The 15,800-nt window shown below is 46.6% G+C and overlaps 1 protein-coding gene across 3 annotated transcripts in view; it reads left to right on the top strand.

Annotated features, from left to right (window-relative positions):
- Window positions 1–15,800, top strand: part of UBE3C (ubiquitin protein ligase E3C) — a 118,558-nt gene that overhangs the window by 89,168 nt on the left and 13,590 nt on the right. For all 3 annotated transcript variants that reach the window (XM_067747589.1, XM_067747590.1, XM_067747591.1), the window contains one exon: window positions 9,602–9,814. In XM_067747589.1, the coding sequence (XP_067603690.1) occupies window positions 9,602–9,814 (213 nt within the window). The remainder of the gene's footprint in view (window positions 1–9,601; window positions 9,815–15,800) is intronic.

Here is a 15,800-nt window from a genome sequence, read left to right on the forward strand (position 1 = left end):
ACATTAAATCTTTAAGAGAAGAAAATTGTATATTGATTGATTATGATATTTATTGGGTCATAATGTATTTAAATTTTCTTTAATGCATATGTTAGTGATTGTTTACTGTGATGAAGTGCAGAGAGGTCTTCAGGAGCACTCCTACATAGGAAGAATTACCTCATGTCACTGGTCACTTCTCCATTAAAAGTTCCATTAGCAGATGATTCCTGCTTTGGTGTGGGTTGTGATTGCATTTTATCGCCTGTAAATCAGGCTCTAGACAGGGAATAAATAAACAGCTCAAGGATGTGGTAATGTCATCTTGAACTTTTTTTTTTTAACAGTTAGAAGCACCTACGTCCATTTAAGCCGATTAAGTTCAGAATATTTATTGAAGGAAATCTTTCATCGTATTTGAATTCTATTTGGAACTAGCTCTTTTTTTCTTGCTTCAGAATATTGATTTAATTGAAACAGAATGCCTGTAAATCAAATTATTTGATAATATCTTGATCATATATTTCAAATTTTTAATTAGCAGATGGTGAAACTTCAGCATAGTTTATAATTTTGTATTGAGTAGAATTCAGCACTTACTGTATCATAGAGTATAATATTGGCAGTTAACAGTTTATCCTGAGATTTTTGAGAGCTGGGAGAATTTATTTTTCTATTCGTTAGAGTCCTTTTATAAAATGCTCACAGATTTGCAGAGGCTTTAAAACTGTTGATTGAGGTGAGTAGTAGTCATTTAAGTTACTTTGGTCCTCAAATGGCAAAGCTTCTCTTTTGTAATATCTTGTTTTGAACTCTCAGACTCATTAAGGGTCAGCATCCGATTGTCATCAGACTGAGTGCTCTGAGCCTAAAGTTAATATATCTTCCCCTTAGGTCTTCTTAAACATAACGTTCAGTAAATAGTTGGGCATTCTGTGCTTAGCACAGGCCTTCCAAACAATGTTAAGACTTTTTTTCCTTTGATGTCAGCAAATTTCAGAAGCAAGCTTTCTCTGAATCTCCCTGTTAACCACAGGGGACGATTCATCACGAGTTTGCTCTTGTTGACCTTCAGCTTTTTTTGGAAACAGAAAAATCAAAGATCATAATTTATAAATATGAACAACTTATAATTTACAAATGATTATTTTGTTTGAACCTTATCCCTTCTGAGAATTGTACCTGCTTTTACAGCATTCTAATCACAATTTATATTCTTTTCCATTAAAAACAAAGCACTGCCAAATCTGGAGATGATTCTTCTTTTTGCTAGTTAAGGTCATCGTTTTCTATGTAAGTTTATTTCTTCAAAATTAAACATGAGGGCTTCCCCGGTGGCGCAGTGGTTGAGGGTCTGCCTGCCGATGCAGGGGACGCGGGTTCGTGCCCCGGTCCGGGAGGATCCCACATGCCGCGGAGCGGCTGGGCGCATGAGCCATGGCCGCTGAGCATGCGTGTCCGGAGCCTGTGCTCCGCAACGGGAGAGGCCACAGCAGTGAGAGGCCCGCGTACCGCAAAAAAAAAAAAAAAAAAATTAAACATGAAATTAAAATAGTTTACAGTAAAAATGACAGGTGTATTCCAGAATTCAGTTGATTCCAGTACCAAAAATATTATTGTAGTTTTAGCCATTCTGAGATACTCACCAAAATTCTTTCTGCTCCCACATAAAGTAGATCTTGCTTACTATTGAGATATCCCTTCTCATATTTTTTTAAGCACTCCCAAACACTAGTTTAACATGGGTCACTATTAACACTGGGGCCATTTTCCTTTTTCTAAGCCATGTTAGATTCTCACCAGGAAAATTAGGAACACAGACTCTTGCTGGTGCTGCGTAAAGTGTATTGCATGTCTTTCCCTGCCTTTATTTGTGCAATAAGGGCAATAATTATCTAAAAATAAATTCGGCCCATTTAAATCCTTCTAAACACTTAAAATGAGTAAATTTCCTTTATGAAAAGGTAGCCAAGTGAAGATGTATATTGCTGCTCTTGTTTCTAAAATTGGGATAACTTTGTTTGGGAGATAGCAGTAGGTTGGTGTTCTCCTCCGTGAGTGAGACAGACCAGGCTGGGAGTCCTGGTTCCAGCAGCGGGGATCTGAGCAGAGGAGTGATAGCATAAGAGTTATGTTTAACAGGCCTCCTGGCCTCTGCTGTTAGTAGCCCAGGGCGTCCCTGGTGGCGCGGTGGATAAGAATCCACCTGCCAATGCAGGGGACACGGGTTCGAGCCTTGGTTCAGGAAGATCCCACCTGCCGCGGAGCAGCTAAGCCCGTGTGCCACAACTACTGAGCCCACACGCCACAACTACTGAAGCCCGTGTGCCTAGAGCCCGTGCTCCGCAACAAGAGAAGTCACCTCAATGAGAAGCCCGTGCACCGCAACTAGAGAAAGCCCGCGCGAAGCAACAGACCCAACACAGCCAAAAATAAATAAGTAAATAAATAAAAAGAAGTAGCCCAAGTGGCAGCAGGAACCCAAGGACTGGGTGATGTCACCCAGGAGTGGGTGTGGCTACAGAAAAGGCCTTTCCGAGACTTAGAGTTCAGGGAGTGAAGGAGAATTTAGCAACACAAGTTCAGAAGAAGCAGCCAGAAAGGTCGGGAGAAAACCAGGAAAGTGTTCTTTTGGAAGGGTTTATCTGGAAGCCAAATGAAGACTGTTTCAAGGGAGAGAGAATGACACGTCGGGTCAGGTGCTACCCGTAGGTCAGGTAGATAAGGACCGAGAGGTGACCATTTCTGCCAGCAGTGTGGACAAGCAGCTTTCCTGGAGTGGTGGAGGCCAGAGCCTCTGCACACGGGTCGAGAAAATGGAAGCCGTGTCTTCCAGAAGTACCTACCTTATGGTGTCCTGGAGCCTGTATCCCTACAGAAATAGTGCGTATACTCGGCAAAACACACGAGCTGGAGTGTTTATAGCAGCCCGATACTGCACAGCCCGAACTGCAACCCGCAGGGGCCCCGGGGCCTGCCGGCCGCGCCCGGAAAGTCGCGGGGGTTGAAGGGCGTCTCGCGGGGGTGGGTGGCAGCCGGGCCACCAGGGTCGCCGGCCAGGCAGGTGCCTGCGTGCTTTTGCCCTGGGTGGGGGGCTGGGCTGCAGCCTGTCCCACAGCTGGGGAGGGGCTGGGAAGGGGGGCCGGCAGGCAGCAACCCCCAGTCTTCTAAGGGGTGGCTGCCGGAGGGAGACGTGAGCCGTGGCTTCAAGGGCAAGGAGGCAGAGCTGCTGCCCTGGCGGTGGGGAGGGAGGGAGGGAGGGAGGGGAGGGGAGGGGAGGGGAGGGTCGGTACTTTGGAGCAAGGCTGAGCTGGCAGGGCTCCTGGGCGGCAGTGCACAGCCTGGTGCCCAGACGGGCGCGTCCCCGCTCGGGATGCCTAGGGACTCTGAGAGATGGAAAGCAGACCCTTGACTGCCCGGGGCTGGGGGTGTGAAATGTTCAAAAACCAATCGTGGTGATGGTTGCTCAACTCTGAATATCTGAACCACTGGATTGTTCGCTTTAAATGGGTGAATTGTCCGGTACGTGAATTATATCTCAGCAAAGCTGTTACTAAAAAGTAGTGCTGTAATATGGTAGTTTGGTAGAGCCTTAATGTCAGAGGGATTAGGGGAGGGGGAGGTCAGTGTGAGGTGGGTTCGTGGGTGGGGCATGTCACAGATATCATCGCCCTCGTTAGTTAGCAAGGGTCCTCAGTACCTGGCAGTGACGCCTCCTACCTTTGAGGGACACCAGGATCCTCACAGTTCAAAAGTCTAATATTTTATTATCCTGCTGGTGAAAGTAGAATTTTTAAACCTGCAAAATGTGTTCTTTTAATTACGGAGAAAAGTTCTTGGTTGTATGGGGTACCTTAACGAGTGTCTTTCCAGGAGCAGGAATATAACAGCTGCTCTAGAACTCCCAGATATTTACTTCTTTTTTTCTTTTGGCCGCGCCGTGCGGCATACTGGACTCTAGTTCCCTGATCAGGGGTCGAACCCGTGCCTCCTGCAGTGGAAGCGCAGAGTCTTAACCACTGGACCGCCAGGGAAGTCCCAATATTTACTTCTTGTGGGTAGAAATGGGAGTGTGGGTTTTGTCACTTTGGCTGTGGAGACGTGAGTGCTTTATCGTCTGGAGACCTTCTGGTGGGCCCAGTGGGAGGAGCAGAGCAGCCTCTGTGGAGCCTGAGCTGGGGGGAGGGGCCTGGGGGGCGGCAGTCGCTGGACAGAGTCGCTGTCACACCGTGGGTGGGTTTCTGGATACCCAGTGAGGAAAACAGGATTGAGGTGTGAACTCTCATCCCCTACCCGTCTAGCATCCTCACAGGATTTCAGGAGTGAAAGAGCTGTTTTTGAAAATAAAGCTGTCAAACCCTCCGTGAGAGTTATCAGTTGCCATGAACAAGTAAAAACCTCTCCTTCGCTTCCAGGGCTGGTGGGACACCTCGTCCCCCTGGGTGGCAATGGCGCAGGTGAGACCCGACACACAACGTGTGCCGTGTTGCTGAGGGTCAGGCAGCGGTGTGGACAGAGGGGTACAGGAGTAAGCGGTGCGGAAGGGTTTGAAATGAAGCCCCATACACATAGTTTTGCATAACCTGAAATGTCTCAAAAGAGAATAAATGGTTTTTTGCAAACAAGTTCATGGATGCAGAATTCCATCCTGCAGATCAGCGGTCCCTAGCACACAGTTGGCATTTGATAAATCTGCCAGATGACTAGGCGCTGTGTGTTGTACGTGGACTTGCACTGAAGATCAGATGTGTCTCCTGCCCTGCAGGGGCTTATCATAAAAACCAATAGTAGCCCCAGAGACCATGTTTTTCAACTCTCAGTTATTAATTCTGAAGCCTAGTTACTAAATTAAATAGCATACTGCTGTCAGCTTGCATTCTTATTTTACATACCTTTTATTTTTCAAACTCCAAGGCTAGCATGATCTGAAATAATTAAAATTATCTCCTTGCTCAATTAGAGTGGCTTTAAAACAAGACATCTCTGATATAGTTTTTAGATTAAGTTATAAATGTTCACTTTAGAACTACCTGAAGATTGATAGAGATGCATTTGAAAAGCATTATTTTTTTTTATTGATTCTTAATGTAGTAAATTACTGGAGTTATTTGGCCACAAACAAACGGCCTGAGATGCGGCTCACGTTGACTCTCCCGGTAGGGCCATGGTTTGCATTAATTGCATTGCGACTGCACTTACTTATATTAAAAGGCTTCTACCGTAATTAATCCTTTTTATTTCAAATCATTTTGGCACAATTTCTAGCTATAAACACTCATAAAGGACAGTTGAAAAATGCGTTATAGGGTTTTTTTCAATATACCTATTGCTATTTTTTCATGACAAGTAGTTATTGATATGCTTCTAGGAACAAGTGTGGTGCAGCTGACTGAGAATTAAGGCCAGTATGAAAAACGCTAAGTGGATTATTTTGCATAAGAAATTGGCAGTTTTGAAGTTGTATAATTAACCTGTGTTTAGAAAATACCTTGATTTATGCTTACATTTGTATCTCAGTTGCATACATTATGGAAATTTAATTTATAACCCATTTAGCTGATGCAATCATAGTTTTTAGTGCTATCATTTATTAGTGCTTGTATATTAAATGCTCTAAGGGTTTAAACCTGCCTCGTGTAAAAAATTATACCTATGCATTTACATTTTATGAGTCACAGTGGAATTTCTGTTTAAAATTCAGGTAGCTCTGATAGATTTAACAAACTTCACAGGTTTATTGTTACTAATGCAGAAATGGCAAACAATGACCTTATATATTGAACATCGGATGATTTACACCTTGAGTTTACTTTACAGTCCACTGTACAAATGAGGCTTTTCTTCAACACCTGGGATCAATCACGTCGTCTTCTGCAGAATGCTCTCCTTGGCTTTGAAGGCATCATTCATTTAGAAGTAATGGGGTTTATAAGTGCTTCAGGTTAATAGTATTAGCCATTCTTAACTTGAAGCAAACCGTGGCTTCTCCAAACAGCTCAGTCTTTACATTATCAGTAGATGACTTAAGTGCCAGTTGCCATTTTATTACTCATTCTCTAATTAAGAAGTCCCTTTATGCCATCTTTTCAAAATTAATTGGGTCATCATTAGTCTTCAAATCAAATAAGAGCACAGGGACATAACAGTCCAGTTTCCCTGGCACAGAGCATCTGTGGTCTCCACTGGGGGAAGATGGGGAGCCTGGCCTCCTGAGACGTGGTGACGCGGTGACGTCCCTCGGGAGTGTGGCTCATGGTGCCGGCCAGTAGCTTCTGAACCGAAGCCAGTGCACTCTGGGTGTTTACTTCTGGGAGGATGTTTCATAGCTGTTTCCTAGTTTCCTGCAGTCATATTAGGGGGTGAGAGTTTGAAATGTGGGTCTCGGGGGGTATCTGAGCTTTCTCTGGACGTTTAGGGGGAAAGGGGGAAGCATGCATATGAGTGCGCAAGGGTCAGTGATTATAGACTGCCACCCGAGTATGAGACAGAACAGCGGTCCCCAGCCTTTTTGGCGCTAGGGACCAGTTTCGTGGAAGACAGTTTTTCCACGGGGCGGCGGGGAGGAGGGTATGGTTCAGGCAATAATGTGAGCGATGTGGGGAGCGGCAGGTGCAGCTTCGCTTGCTCGCCCATGCGCCACTCACCTCCTGCTGCGCGGCCCGGTTCCTAACAGGCCCCGGACCGGTACCAGTCTGCAGCCCGGGGGTTGGGGACCCCTGAGATAGAGGGTTCAGCAGTGCAGTAGTGCTGGAAGCTGTGACCATGGAAGGGTCCCTCCCACGGTGCACAGTGGCACAAGGCTGCCATCTTTAATGTGGGGAAGGTGGGAGGGGCAGTGCCAGCTCACTCTGGCATTAGTTACGTCACACAGGTCTGTCTCACTAAACCCTGTGCTTAGCCTTTAGCGTGTGTGGGTGTGGCCAGGTGGGTGGCCTCTTGGAAGAGTGACTTCTGAAGTTAATTTCATGGCTGAGAGATCACCCCTTAGATTAAATTTTGCTTTATTTTAGTTGCATGCGTAGCATCATAGCACTGAATCCTCACACGTGGTTTAAAGAAGATCTGAGTGTGTCACACAGCATAGCTGATGGTAGGGGTCGCTAAGGCAGAGTTAGTCCAACCCTCACACCCTGTCTGTCCTTCTGGGGTCACAGACGGCCCTGCAAACAGAGAAAGGTCCCTGATCCCCCGTGCTCAAGGCGACGCTTCCAGCTCTGCATTTACCAAGCGAGGGACTGACACCCCTTCTCCCCTGAGAGCGGGGGTGACTACAGTCATGGGAGCTTCTCAGAGGATCCGTGTCTCTGCAGATCAGATGTATGGTAACAAAAATGGCCTTTGTGGGGGAAATCCAGATTTCCCCTTGACTTGCACGTAAGAATCACTTACCTTACAGTCAGTCGGATCTTCCAGGGGCCAAATGGAAATGCGGTCACTGATGCTGCCTGCTTAGCAGAACGCCTGTTACGTAGCAAGCGTTCCATAAGCGGTAACTATTTTCATTAGAACATTTTTGACAAGAAAGGTTTGTTGGGGCTTCTAAGTCATCTGCTACAATAGAATAAGAACGCCTCTGAGAACCACAGCGCGCTTCTGATGCCTTGTCGCATTCTACAGCCTCGGGCCACAGGGGTACTTATCGTGCCAGGGGAACCCGGACATTATGTTGGAAAACTTTATATGATTGTATTTCCTACCCTCCTTTGCTGGAGAATCTCTGGAGATTAATATAGTGATACTAACACTTAGTGTAATCCACACTGGTCATCAGGGAAATGTAATTTAAAACCACAATGAGATTAGATTACCCCGTTGCACCAACCGGAATAACTAAACCTTAAGAGTGACAGTACTGATAGTTGGTGAGAATGTAGACCAGTTAGAACCTTCCTGCATTGCTGGTCATGACGAAAAGAAATTGTGTTTTGGAAGACAGCATGTCAGTGTCTAATATAGTTAAACCTTCCTTGTGCTCCAGTACTTCCACTGTCACCCAGCCTGCTCAGGTATATAATAAAGAGAAGTCAGAGCACAGACCCACAGAAAGGCAGGCCAGTGACTGATATAGCAGCGCTATGATCGTAGCCGAGACTGGAGACCACTCACCTGTCCATCGTCATGTGACTAGGTAGAGCTGTTAACAACGGTAACATAGGTGAATCTCAAAAACAGTATGTTGTGAGAAGACAGATATGAAAGGACACATACTGTATAGCCCCAATTATGAAGCTCCAGAACTGGCAACACTTATCTGTGGTGACAGTAGAGTGAGGGTTAGCTTGAGGGAGGGAGGGTGTTGACTGAGGACTGAGGGGGCGCTAGGTTTGGGGAGGGGGTGTAAGTGTTCTCTGTTGTGATCTGAACGGTCGTTACACAGCTGTGAGCAAGTACTGGCGTGTTGTACATTTCACTTTATGTAAATTATACCTTAATATAAATAGTTGCAAAAATCATGACACATTGCCATCCTTAGACGTAAAGGTAGACAGTAACTTACAGGGAAAACACTGATCTGGGCATCAGGGAATCTGGGTTTTGACACCAGTTTTGCTGCCTACTAACTCAATACTGGACAATCTCCTGAGTTCTAAGGCCCGATCTCTTCATTTTACAGTATGTGTTGGCAAACTACAGCCTGTGGGCCCGTAGCCTGCCACCTAGGTTTGTATGGTCACCGAGCTAAGAATGCTTTTTTTTTCCCCCATTTGATGGTGAAAAAAAAATCTAAAGAAGAAGAATATTTCTTGACATTGGAAATGACCTGAAACCCAGCCTTGGCACACATTGTGCTCCTTTTGTGCTAAAGGGCAGAGTGGAGGGGTGGCCACCGACGTGGTCTGGCCTGCCGTTGTGGGTGGAATTGTGACCCCCCCCAAAGATGTGCTCAACTCCTAATACCCTTACCTGTGATGCGACATTCGGAAAGATGGGTCTTTGCATATGTAGGCAAGCTCAGGTGAGGTCATATTGGGTAGAGTGGGTCCCAGAATCCAGTGACTGGCATCTTCATAAGAGAAAGGAGAGGGACACACACAAGGGGAGACCAGCACGTCCAGAGGCAGAGGCTGGAGGGGCACAGCAACAGGCCAGGGCCCAGCAAGGTGCCGGCAACGCTGGAGCTGGAAGAGGCAGGAAGGACCCTCCCCTAGCGCCCGCCCCGAGAGCGTGGCCCTGCTGCCACCTTGATTTCAGGCCTTCAGACGGGGAGACGGTAAGTTTCTGTTGTTTGAAGCCACCCGGTCTGTGGTGCTTTGTTACAGCAGCCCTAGGAGACTGATGCACCTGCAGAACACTTCACAGAAAGCACCTGGCAGGCTCCTGCGGCATGAAGGCTGTGGCTCTTAAAAACTCCCATTGGCGTTTCAGCCCCAAAATCCTTTGGTAGTCTGTTCTAGAAGTTTCTACGTAGTGAATGTATGCATCGAATGCTTAAACTGTGGCCTGGCACGTGGTAAACGCTCACCAAATACTAGCTTCCACCGTCCTCCTCATGGAGGAGAATCGTCTGCTCTCTTAGGATTCTGTTAAATATCAAATTGGACATACGTTTTCTCATTTTTAGGAAGTATGAAGAAAGAGTTCTTATGAAATGCTAATCAGTGGTCTTTGCTCTCATTTGAAGGCTCTCTATGAAAATATGCTGGTGGAATTGCCCTTCGCTGGCTTTTTCCTGTCCAAGCTGCTTGGAACCAGCGCGGACGTGGACATCCACCACCTGGCGTCCTTAGACCCCGAAGTGTATAAGAATTTGCTGTTTCTCAAGAGCTACGAAGGTGACGTGGAGGAGCTGGGGTTGAACTTCACTGTGGTGAACAACGACCTCGGAGAGGCACAGGTGGGTCGGGGCTCTGGTGTGCAGAGACGTTTGCGTTCGCGGTATGAGCTTGTGCGCATCTTCCTTGGAAGAGTCCCGGGGCTGAAAGCAGAGCTGGGGGAGTTCTGGTGGTGAGCGCGGCCCTCGCCACCCCTCGTGGTGCCAGGCTGCCAGGCACAGCAGCCGTCCTCCTGTGACGGTCACTCGCGTGGCTGTGGGCTAACCTTGCCTCTCGCCTCACTTCTGGAGCCTCGGGGGCGGGCAGTGCTCCTTTGTCCTCATCCAGCCGGGTGGCCCTCGGCAGCTCTTAACGCGGGTCGCAGGCCTTCACTGTCCACCTGCGTGCTTCTGTTGTTTTTATCCTTGAGAAAAGTAAATAACATACCAGAGAGTCAAGCTAAGGTTTTGAATAGCTGCTTTATTGAGATACGATCCGTGTACCATGAATTCCGCCCTGTAGCCTGTACAAGGTGGGTTAGTACGACCAGCTCCAGCATCCACGTTTAGGACACTGTTATCACCACGGAGACACCGTGTGCCCAGTAGCACGTCCCGCCCGTCCTCAGTCTAGGCGAGCACTGGCCCACTTCCTGTCGCTGTGCACTTGTCTCTTCTGGGTGTTTTTCACACCTGGAACCTTAGGGTGTGTGGCCTCTGGTGCCTAGCTTCGTTCACTGGGTGCTGCAGGTGTACTTCACTCTCTTTTCTGGCCAATTGATGTATGTGATGATGTATATGTGGAAGTAGCACATATCCTTCACCAGCTGATAAGTGTTCGGGGTATTTCCACTTTTTGGCTCTTAGGAGTAATACTGCTATGAACACTCATGTACACCGTACGTACTGAACGATTTAACACCCAGGATTTGCTTCGGATGTTGTGAGAACCTGAGAACCGGGCCGGCAGGTGAAGGCACAGGTGGCCTAGATTGGCCACGAGGTGGAGCTTACTGAAGCTGGTGGTGGAGGTGGGCGTGGGCGTCATCGTACAATTCTGTCTACTTGAACACGCGCGCACGTGATCCCACAGTCTGCAGACCTTTAAAAGATGCACACAGGCGAATCGAATTGTTTGAGCACTTTGGAAGTCATATTTGTTAATATCTCGTTGGATTTTTGAAGTAACCAACTGTTACTATAATGCTGATTGGGTCTTCGTGTTTCCGGTTACTTTTAAGTGCCTCTTGCTGCCCTGTGCAATAATAATAATGTCCAGTTAATTCTGGATAAAATAAGGAAGATAATGAGTGACCCTAAAGGTTAAGATTTAAGATTGTAGAGCAATTTTGACTAACGGAAGGATAAAACGTAATTTTTTCTCCCTGATTAAAATAGTTCCATGTAGCATTTTCGCTTTATATTTCTCCGTATCAATGAATTTCTCTTTTCCTATTAGTTATACTCCATCACCAGTATTCCCATTTTCGGAAGTCTTTTCTCCGTTCTGCCATTTAATATGAACGCTTTATTTGGTAAGAGTTTAAGTGAACTGTGTACATCAAATATAACTATATTATGTTACAGTTTCATTTAACATTCTAATGAGGATGGATTGTGATGGTCATGTAATATGTTAATGAGATACACTAACATACTAGGAGAAACGATAGAATAAAAATCAAATGTTTAAGAGTAGTCGTGACCTGATGTCTATTTGAAACTTTAATATTGTCTTACTACATGTATATTTATATTTTCAGTCAGATTAAAAACATTCCAACTCTTAAAAAAAAGAGTAACCAACCGTGCTTTTCTGACTTATATTTGGTTTTCATAGAAGTTGTCTCTTTCGCAGGAGAGATGCATCTTTTCTGCTGTTCTTACGTAGATTGATAATCTTTTCTGAATCTAGTAGTTGGACTTTAACTATGAAAGTATTGTTATCTTTAAACTTTGTACTTGCTTCTCTAAGCTTCTGTTACTCCTTGGTTTCTAGTCCAGGCTTTCCAAGGTTGTCGGCTTTGCCAGCTTAGAAGTATCTGTGTGTCCAGCAGGTCCGTAGTGTCCAGTCCAGGCCGCGTGGACCACGCACTGACCCCACGGGTGACTGAGCCCTGTGGCGCAGCGCTGACCCCGTCTGGATCGACGCGGCTTCGAGTGTTTCCTGTGGTATCGCCTGCTTGCCTCCATGCCTGTTTTTCCCTCCTTCATCGTTCAGGAGGGGTTGGTGGCGCTCTGTGCGCCGGCCAGTGGGCTGTGCGGAGGAGATTGCCTTTAACTGTAAGCGCATACTCATTCTAACCGGAGGCAGATATGATCTGCCTTGTGAGATCTGTAGTTAGTAGTAGCTCAAAAGGAGTGCTCTCATCCAAGTAGATCAGGGAGGGCTGCCCGGAAGAGGCTCTGGGTGGGTGATGAGGGGTCACCAGGTAGGTAAACAGATGGATTTGGAAGTGGCTGAAGTTTCACAGGCTTGGAGGAGGGTAGGTAGACAGAGCCAAGAAGTCTGGGCTTTATCCTGTCGTCCATGGAGAACCGTTCAGGGCCTTGGGCTTTAGGAAGGCTAAACGTACGCTCAGGAAGAGAGCCGGTGTTTCATTTAGCTGATTTGGGGGTGTTTCGGGGTAAGAGAGCCTAACAGGTGCGTTTCAGAGCTAGTAGGAAAACTAATAATAAGACACTTGCGCCTCCTGTCAGCGGAAGCTGAGGTTCTGGTTCTGTGAGTCAGGGCGGGTCCTGGGTGTTCTCTGGGTCAGGTGGTTCCAGGATTCAGAGGAACCACAGTTTGGTTAGGCAGTGAAAAAGCTTTTAACGAGAGCAGTTTGACTGTAATTTTCATTTGTAAAATTACGTTCTGTGGGTCAGTGTCTTGGACTAAGTAGATTTTATTTGAGTCGGACAAGGGGTGGGGCAGGCAGGACATTCCAGAGTTTCTTCTTTTCCAGACTGATGAACATGCTATTGTTAGGTGTGTCACGTTTGTTTATCCATCTGTTGATGGACATTACAGTTGTTTCAGCTATCGTGAATAACGATGCCATGGCTGTTGCTGTATAGATATCTTTTGGGATCCCTGTTTTCAGTTATTTTGGGTGTATACCTAAAAGTAGAATTGTTGGGTCACATGGCAGTTCTGGGTTTAACTTTTTGAGGACCCTCTGTACTGTTTTCACATGATGTTACATTCCTGCCAGCAGTGCACAAGGGTTCCGATTTTTCCACATACTTGTCTGCACTTGTTGTTTTCCGCTTCCTTTTCTCTCTGTTTTTTAATAATAGCCCTCCTAGCGGGTGTGAAGTGCCGCTTCACTGTGGTGCTACACATAGTGCACAGTGCTGTGCTGTAGTACCGGGAGTCCCTCAGGAAAACTAAGACTTAGTGTCTTTTCATTGGCTTCCCCCCTTGACTACAGAACTGTTCTGTGGTTTATTCTCCATCGTGATGTCTTCCAAAACTGAAGCAAAAAGCGTACACAAGGGCTTCCCTGGTGGCGTGGTGGTTGAGAGTCCACCTGCCGATGCAGGGGACACGGGTTCGTGCCCCGGTCCGGGAAGATCCCACAGGCCGCGGAGCAGCTGGGCCCGTGCGCCATGGCCGCTGAGCCTGCGCGTCCGGAGCCTGTGCTCCACAACGGGAGAGGCCACAGCAGTGAGAGGCCCATGTACGACAAAAAAAAAAAGCTCCCTGTTTCAGAAATAGGTGACTAAATCCTGAACAGGAATAAAGGAAATAGTGCTTCCTGAGACCTCCTCCTTCCTCCTGCTTGGTCGCCTAGGCATCTTTGAGAACTGGCATCGATGCTGTGAGATAAAAGGATGAGGGGCTGAGAACCAGATTTCATTTGCTTGTTTTGTTTTGACCTCTTCTTCCATCTCATAGAGCTGAAATTTCAGCACTGCAAAACTGAGATGTTTTTTTAGAGATGGGATTTATTATTGTCCGAAGGAAATGTCAACATGCAGACAGTGATGCTGCTGTTGCCTCGCTCCACCTAGTGGCACAACTTAGAAGAAACGAAATAAAAGCTTTGGGGCCGTCGCCGAGGCCTTTGCTAATGGGGGTATTTCCCATTTTCCTTCTGAAATAGACGGTAATGGTGAGATGTCGCATATGTAAGCGTTCCATTAAAGCGCCACTGATAATACTGGAATCTGTTAAAAGCAGAAGTGTGAAGTCAGGATGTTCCAGTTATTCATAGAAATTCCCACTGAGTAGAGAGATTATAGATGATAATGCGTAAGAATAATTATACTAAAGAGTCTAATTGGAAAAATTAAAGTCACTGGTAAAGTACCTAATTTGGGGAGAGATCGTATGGATTTCTGTAGAAATATATGTAAAAACCTAGTTCTCATATACAGGTTTAGGTTTATAAAACATCACGATTTAAAGATATGTAATATGCAAATACTCATTATGCTGGCAGGTTATGTTAATGAATCCTCCCTCTTAAAATAACGTGTTGCTCTCCAGTTTCTTCTTTAGTGTAATCAGTGTGGCTGCTTGTTAGCCTACTCAGAAGTGAACCTGAGACTTTAGATTACTAACTTATGCACGTGTCTCCCTTGAAGAAATGCTCAGGGTTTAAGATGGAGCCATAAATAATCGTCTGTTCTGTAGACGAGCACTGAACTTGCATCATGCGAGCCTGGCTAAAGCCCTGGTTATGCTGCTTTGCTGTGTGACCTTGGGCGAGTCACAGACCCCGTGCTCGTCTTCAGAAGGGGATAAGCTGCCGTGAGGATGAAATGAGCCCCTGTGCTGAGTGACGGCTGCGGGGGGCGGGGGCAGAGCGTGCGGTGCCTGTGCACTCCCAAGGGCCGTAAGGTGTAGACGTCCAGGGCGGCAGAGAGGAGAGCTCTTGCTTTAAAGATTCCGTGTTTAAAGATTTAAATATGCCCCTCAAAACGGAACTCTGAGGACAGATTTGACGTGATTTAAACATACATAGCTTTTTAGGTGTAGCCTGAGAGAGGAGCTTAAATTACCAGCGTAACCACTTCACAGTTACTAGAAATGTCAGTGCTGTCTGATTACTCAGGTAACGGGGGCTTTGGAAGCTCTTTAAACGATACCTTCACGGGTCCTTTTTCTTCCAGATCACACAGTACATCATCATTTATTATCTGCTTTTAATCCACTTAAAGGAAGCGGGGTGGTGTCTTAGCTGTGGAAACAGAACCGCAGCTCCTGTGGCTCGGGTGACGGGAGGCCTGTCAGGAGAGCGGCACAAGAGACAGCGCGGCCTCGCCCCAGAGCCCCTCCTCGGACCTGGCGGTTCCAGCCCTGAGAACGCGAATTAGTGAGCAGTGAAGCGTCATCTGACACAGCTGCACAGCTTTGATAGCACTAGATGGTTGTATAACCATCAGACAGAGGATAATTTAAGTAAAGCCATCACCAGCTCTTAAAACAGCCCTTTCTGTAAAGTGATAAAACAATTGGGGTAAAATGGCATCACCCCGAGGGAGGGGGGTGTCCTTGTTGCACTTGGAATATAATAACTACCAAGAGCCTAAAGGCTGTGAAGGAAATCACGGCGGGGGGAGGGTATCGGTCATTTTCCCATGGTCCATAATCTAAGCATTCCTCTGCCTTTACCCCCCAAGTTTGCGCTCTACTTACTGGGCGTATTGAGCCTGTTTTGAATGTTACCCAGTTTCCACTGGCAGCAGTCCCTTACTGAATAGCTCCTCCACTCTGGAACGTCTTTGTTCGCTATTTCGGATGTGTTTATATTTCTTTATACTTGGCATACATTACCTCATCCACACGCATTGAGAATGCATTTCTTCTGTCTAAGCACTAGTAAACGAGGATTCCGAAGTCTACTCTGGTAAATTAGGCTTACGTATTTGTAGCTGTCTGTGGAGTTTTGTCTAGTCAGCTTTGCTTTTGTGAGTTTACATAGTCACAATTCCAGGATGGACAAAGCAAGTGTCACCGTGCCACAGAGTTCAGGGCCGGGTGACTTCTCTGTGGCACACAGTGAAGTGAGGTGCGGGGCACCCGAGTCCAGGCTCCCCATCTCCGCTGCGGCTCATTCCCCCCAACGCTCCAGGGATG

This window comes from Pseudorca crassidens, chromosome 8 (genome assembly GCF_039906515.1).
Source record: "Pseudorca crassidens isolate mPseCra1 chromosome 8, mPseCra1.hap1, whole genome shotgun sequence".
NCBI classification, from domain to species: Eukaryota; Metazoa; Chordata; class Mammalia; order Artiodactyla; family Delphinidae; genus Pseudorca; species Pseudorca crassidens.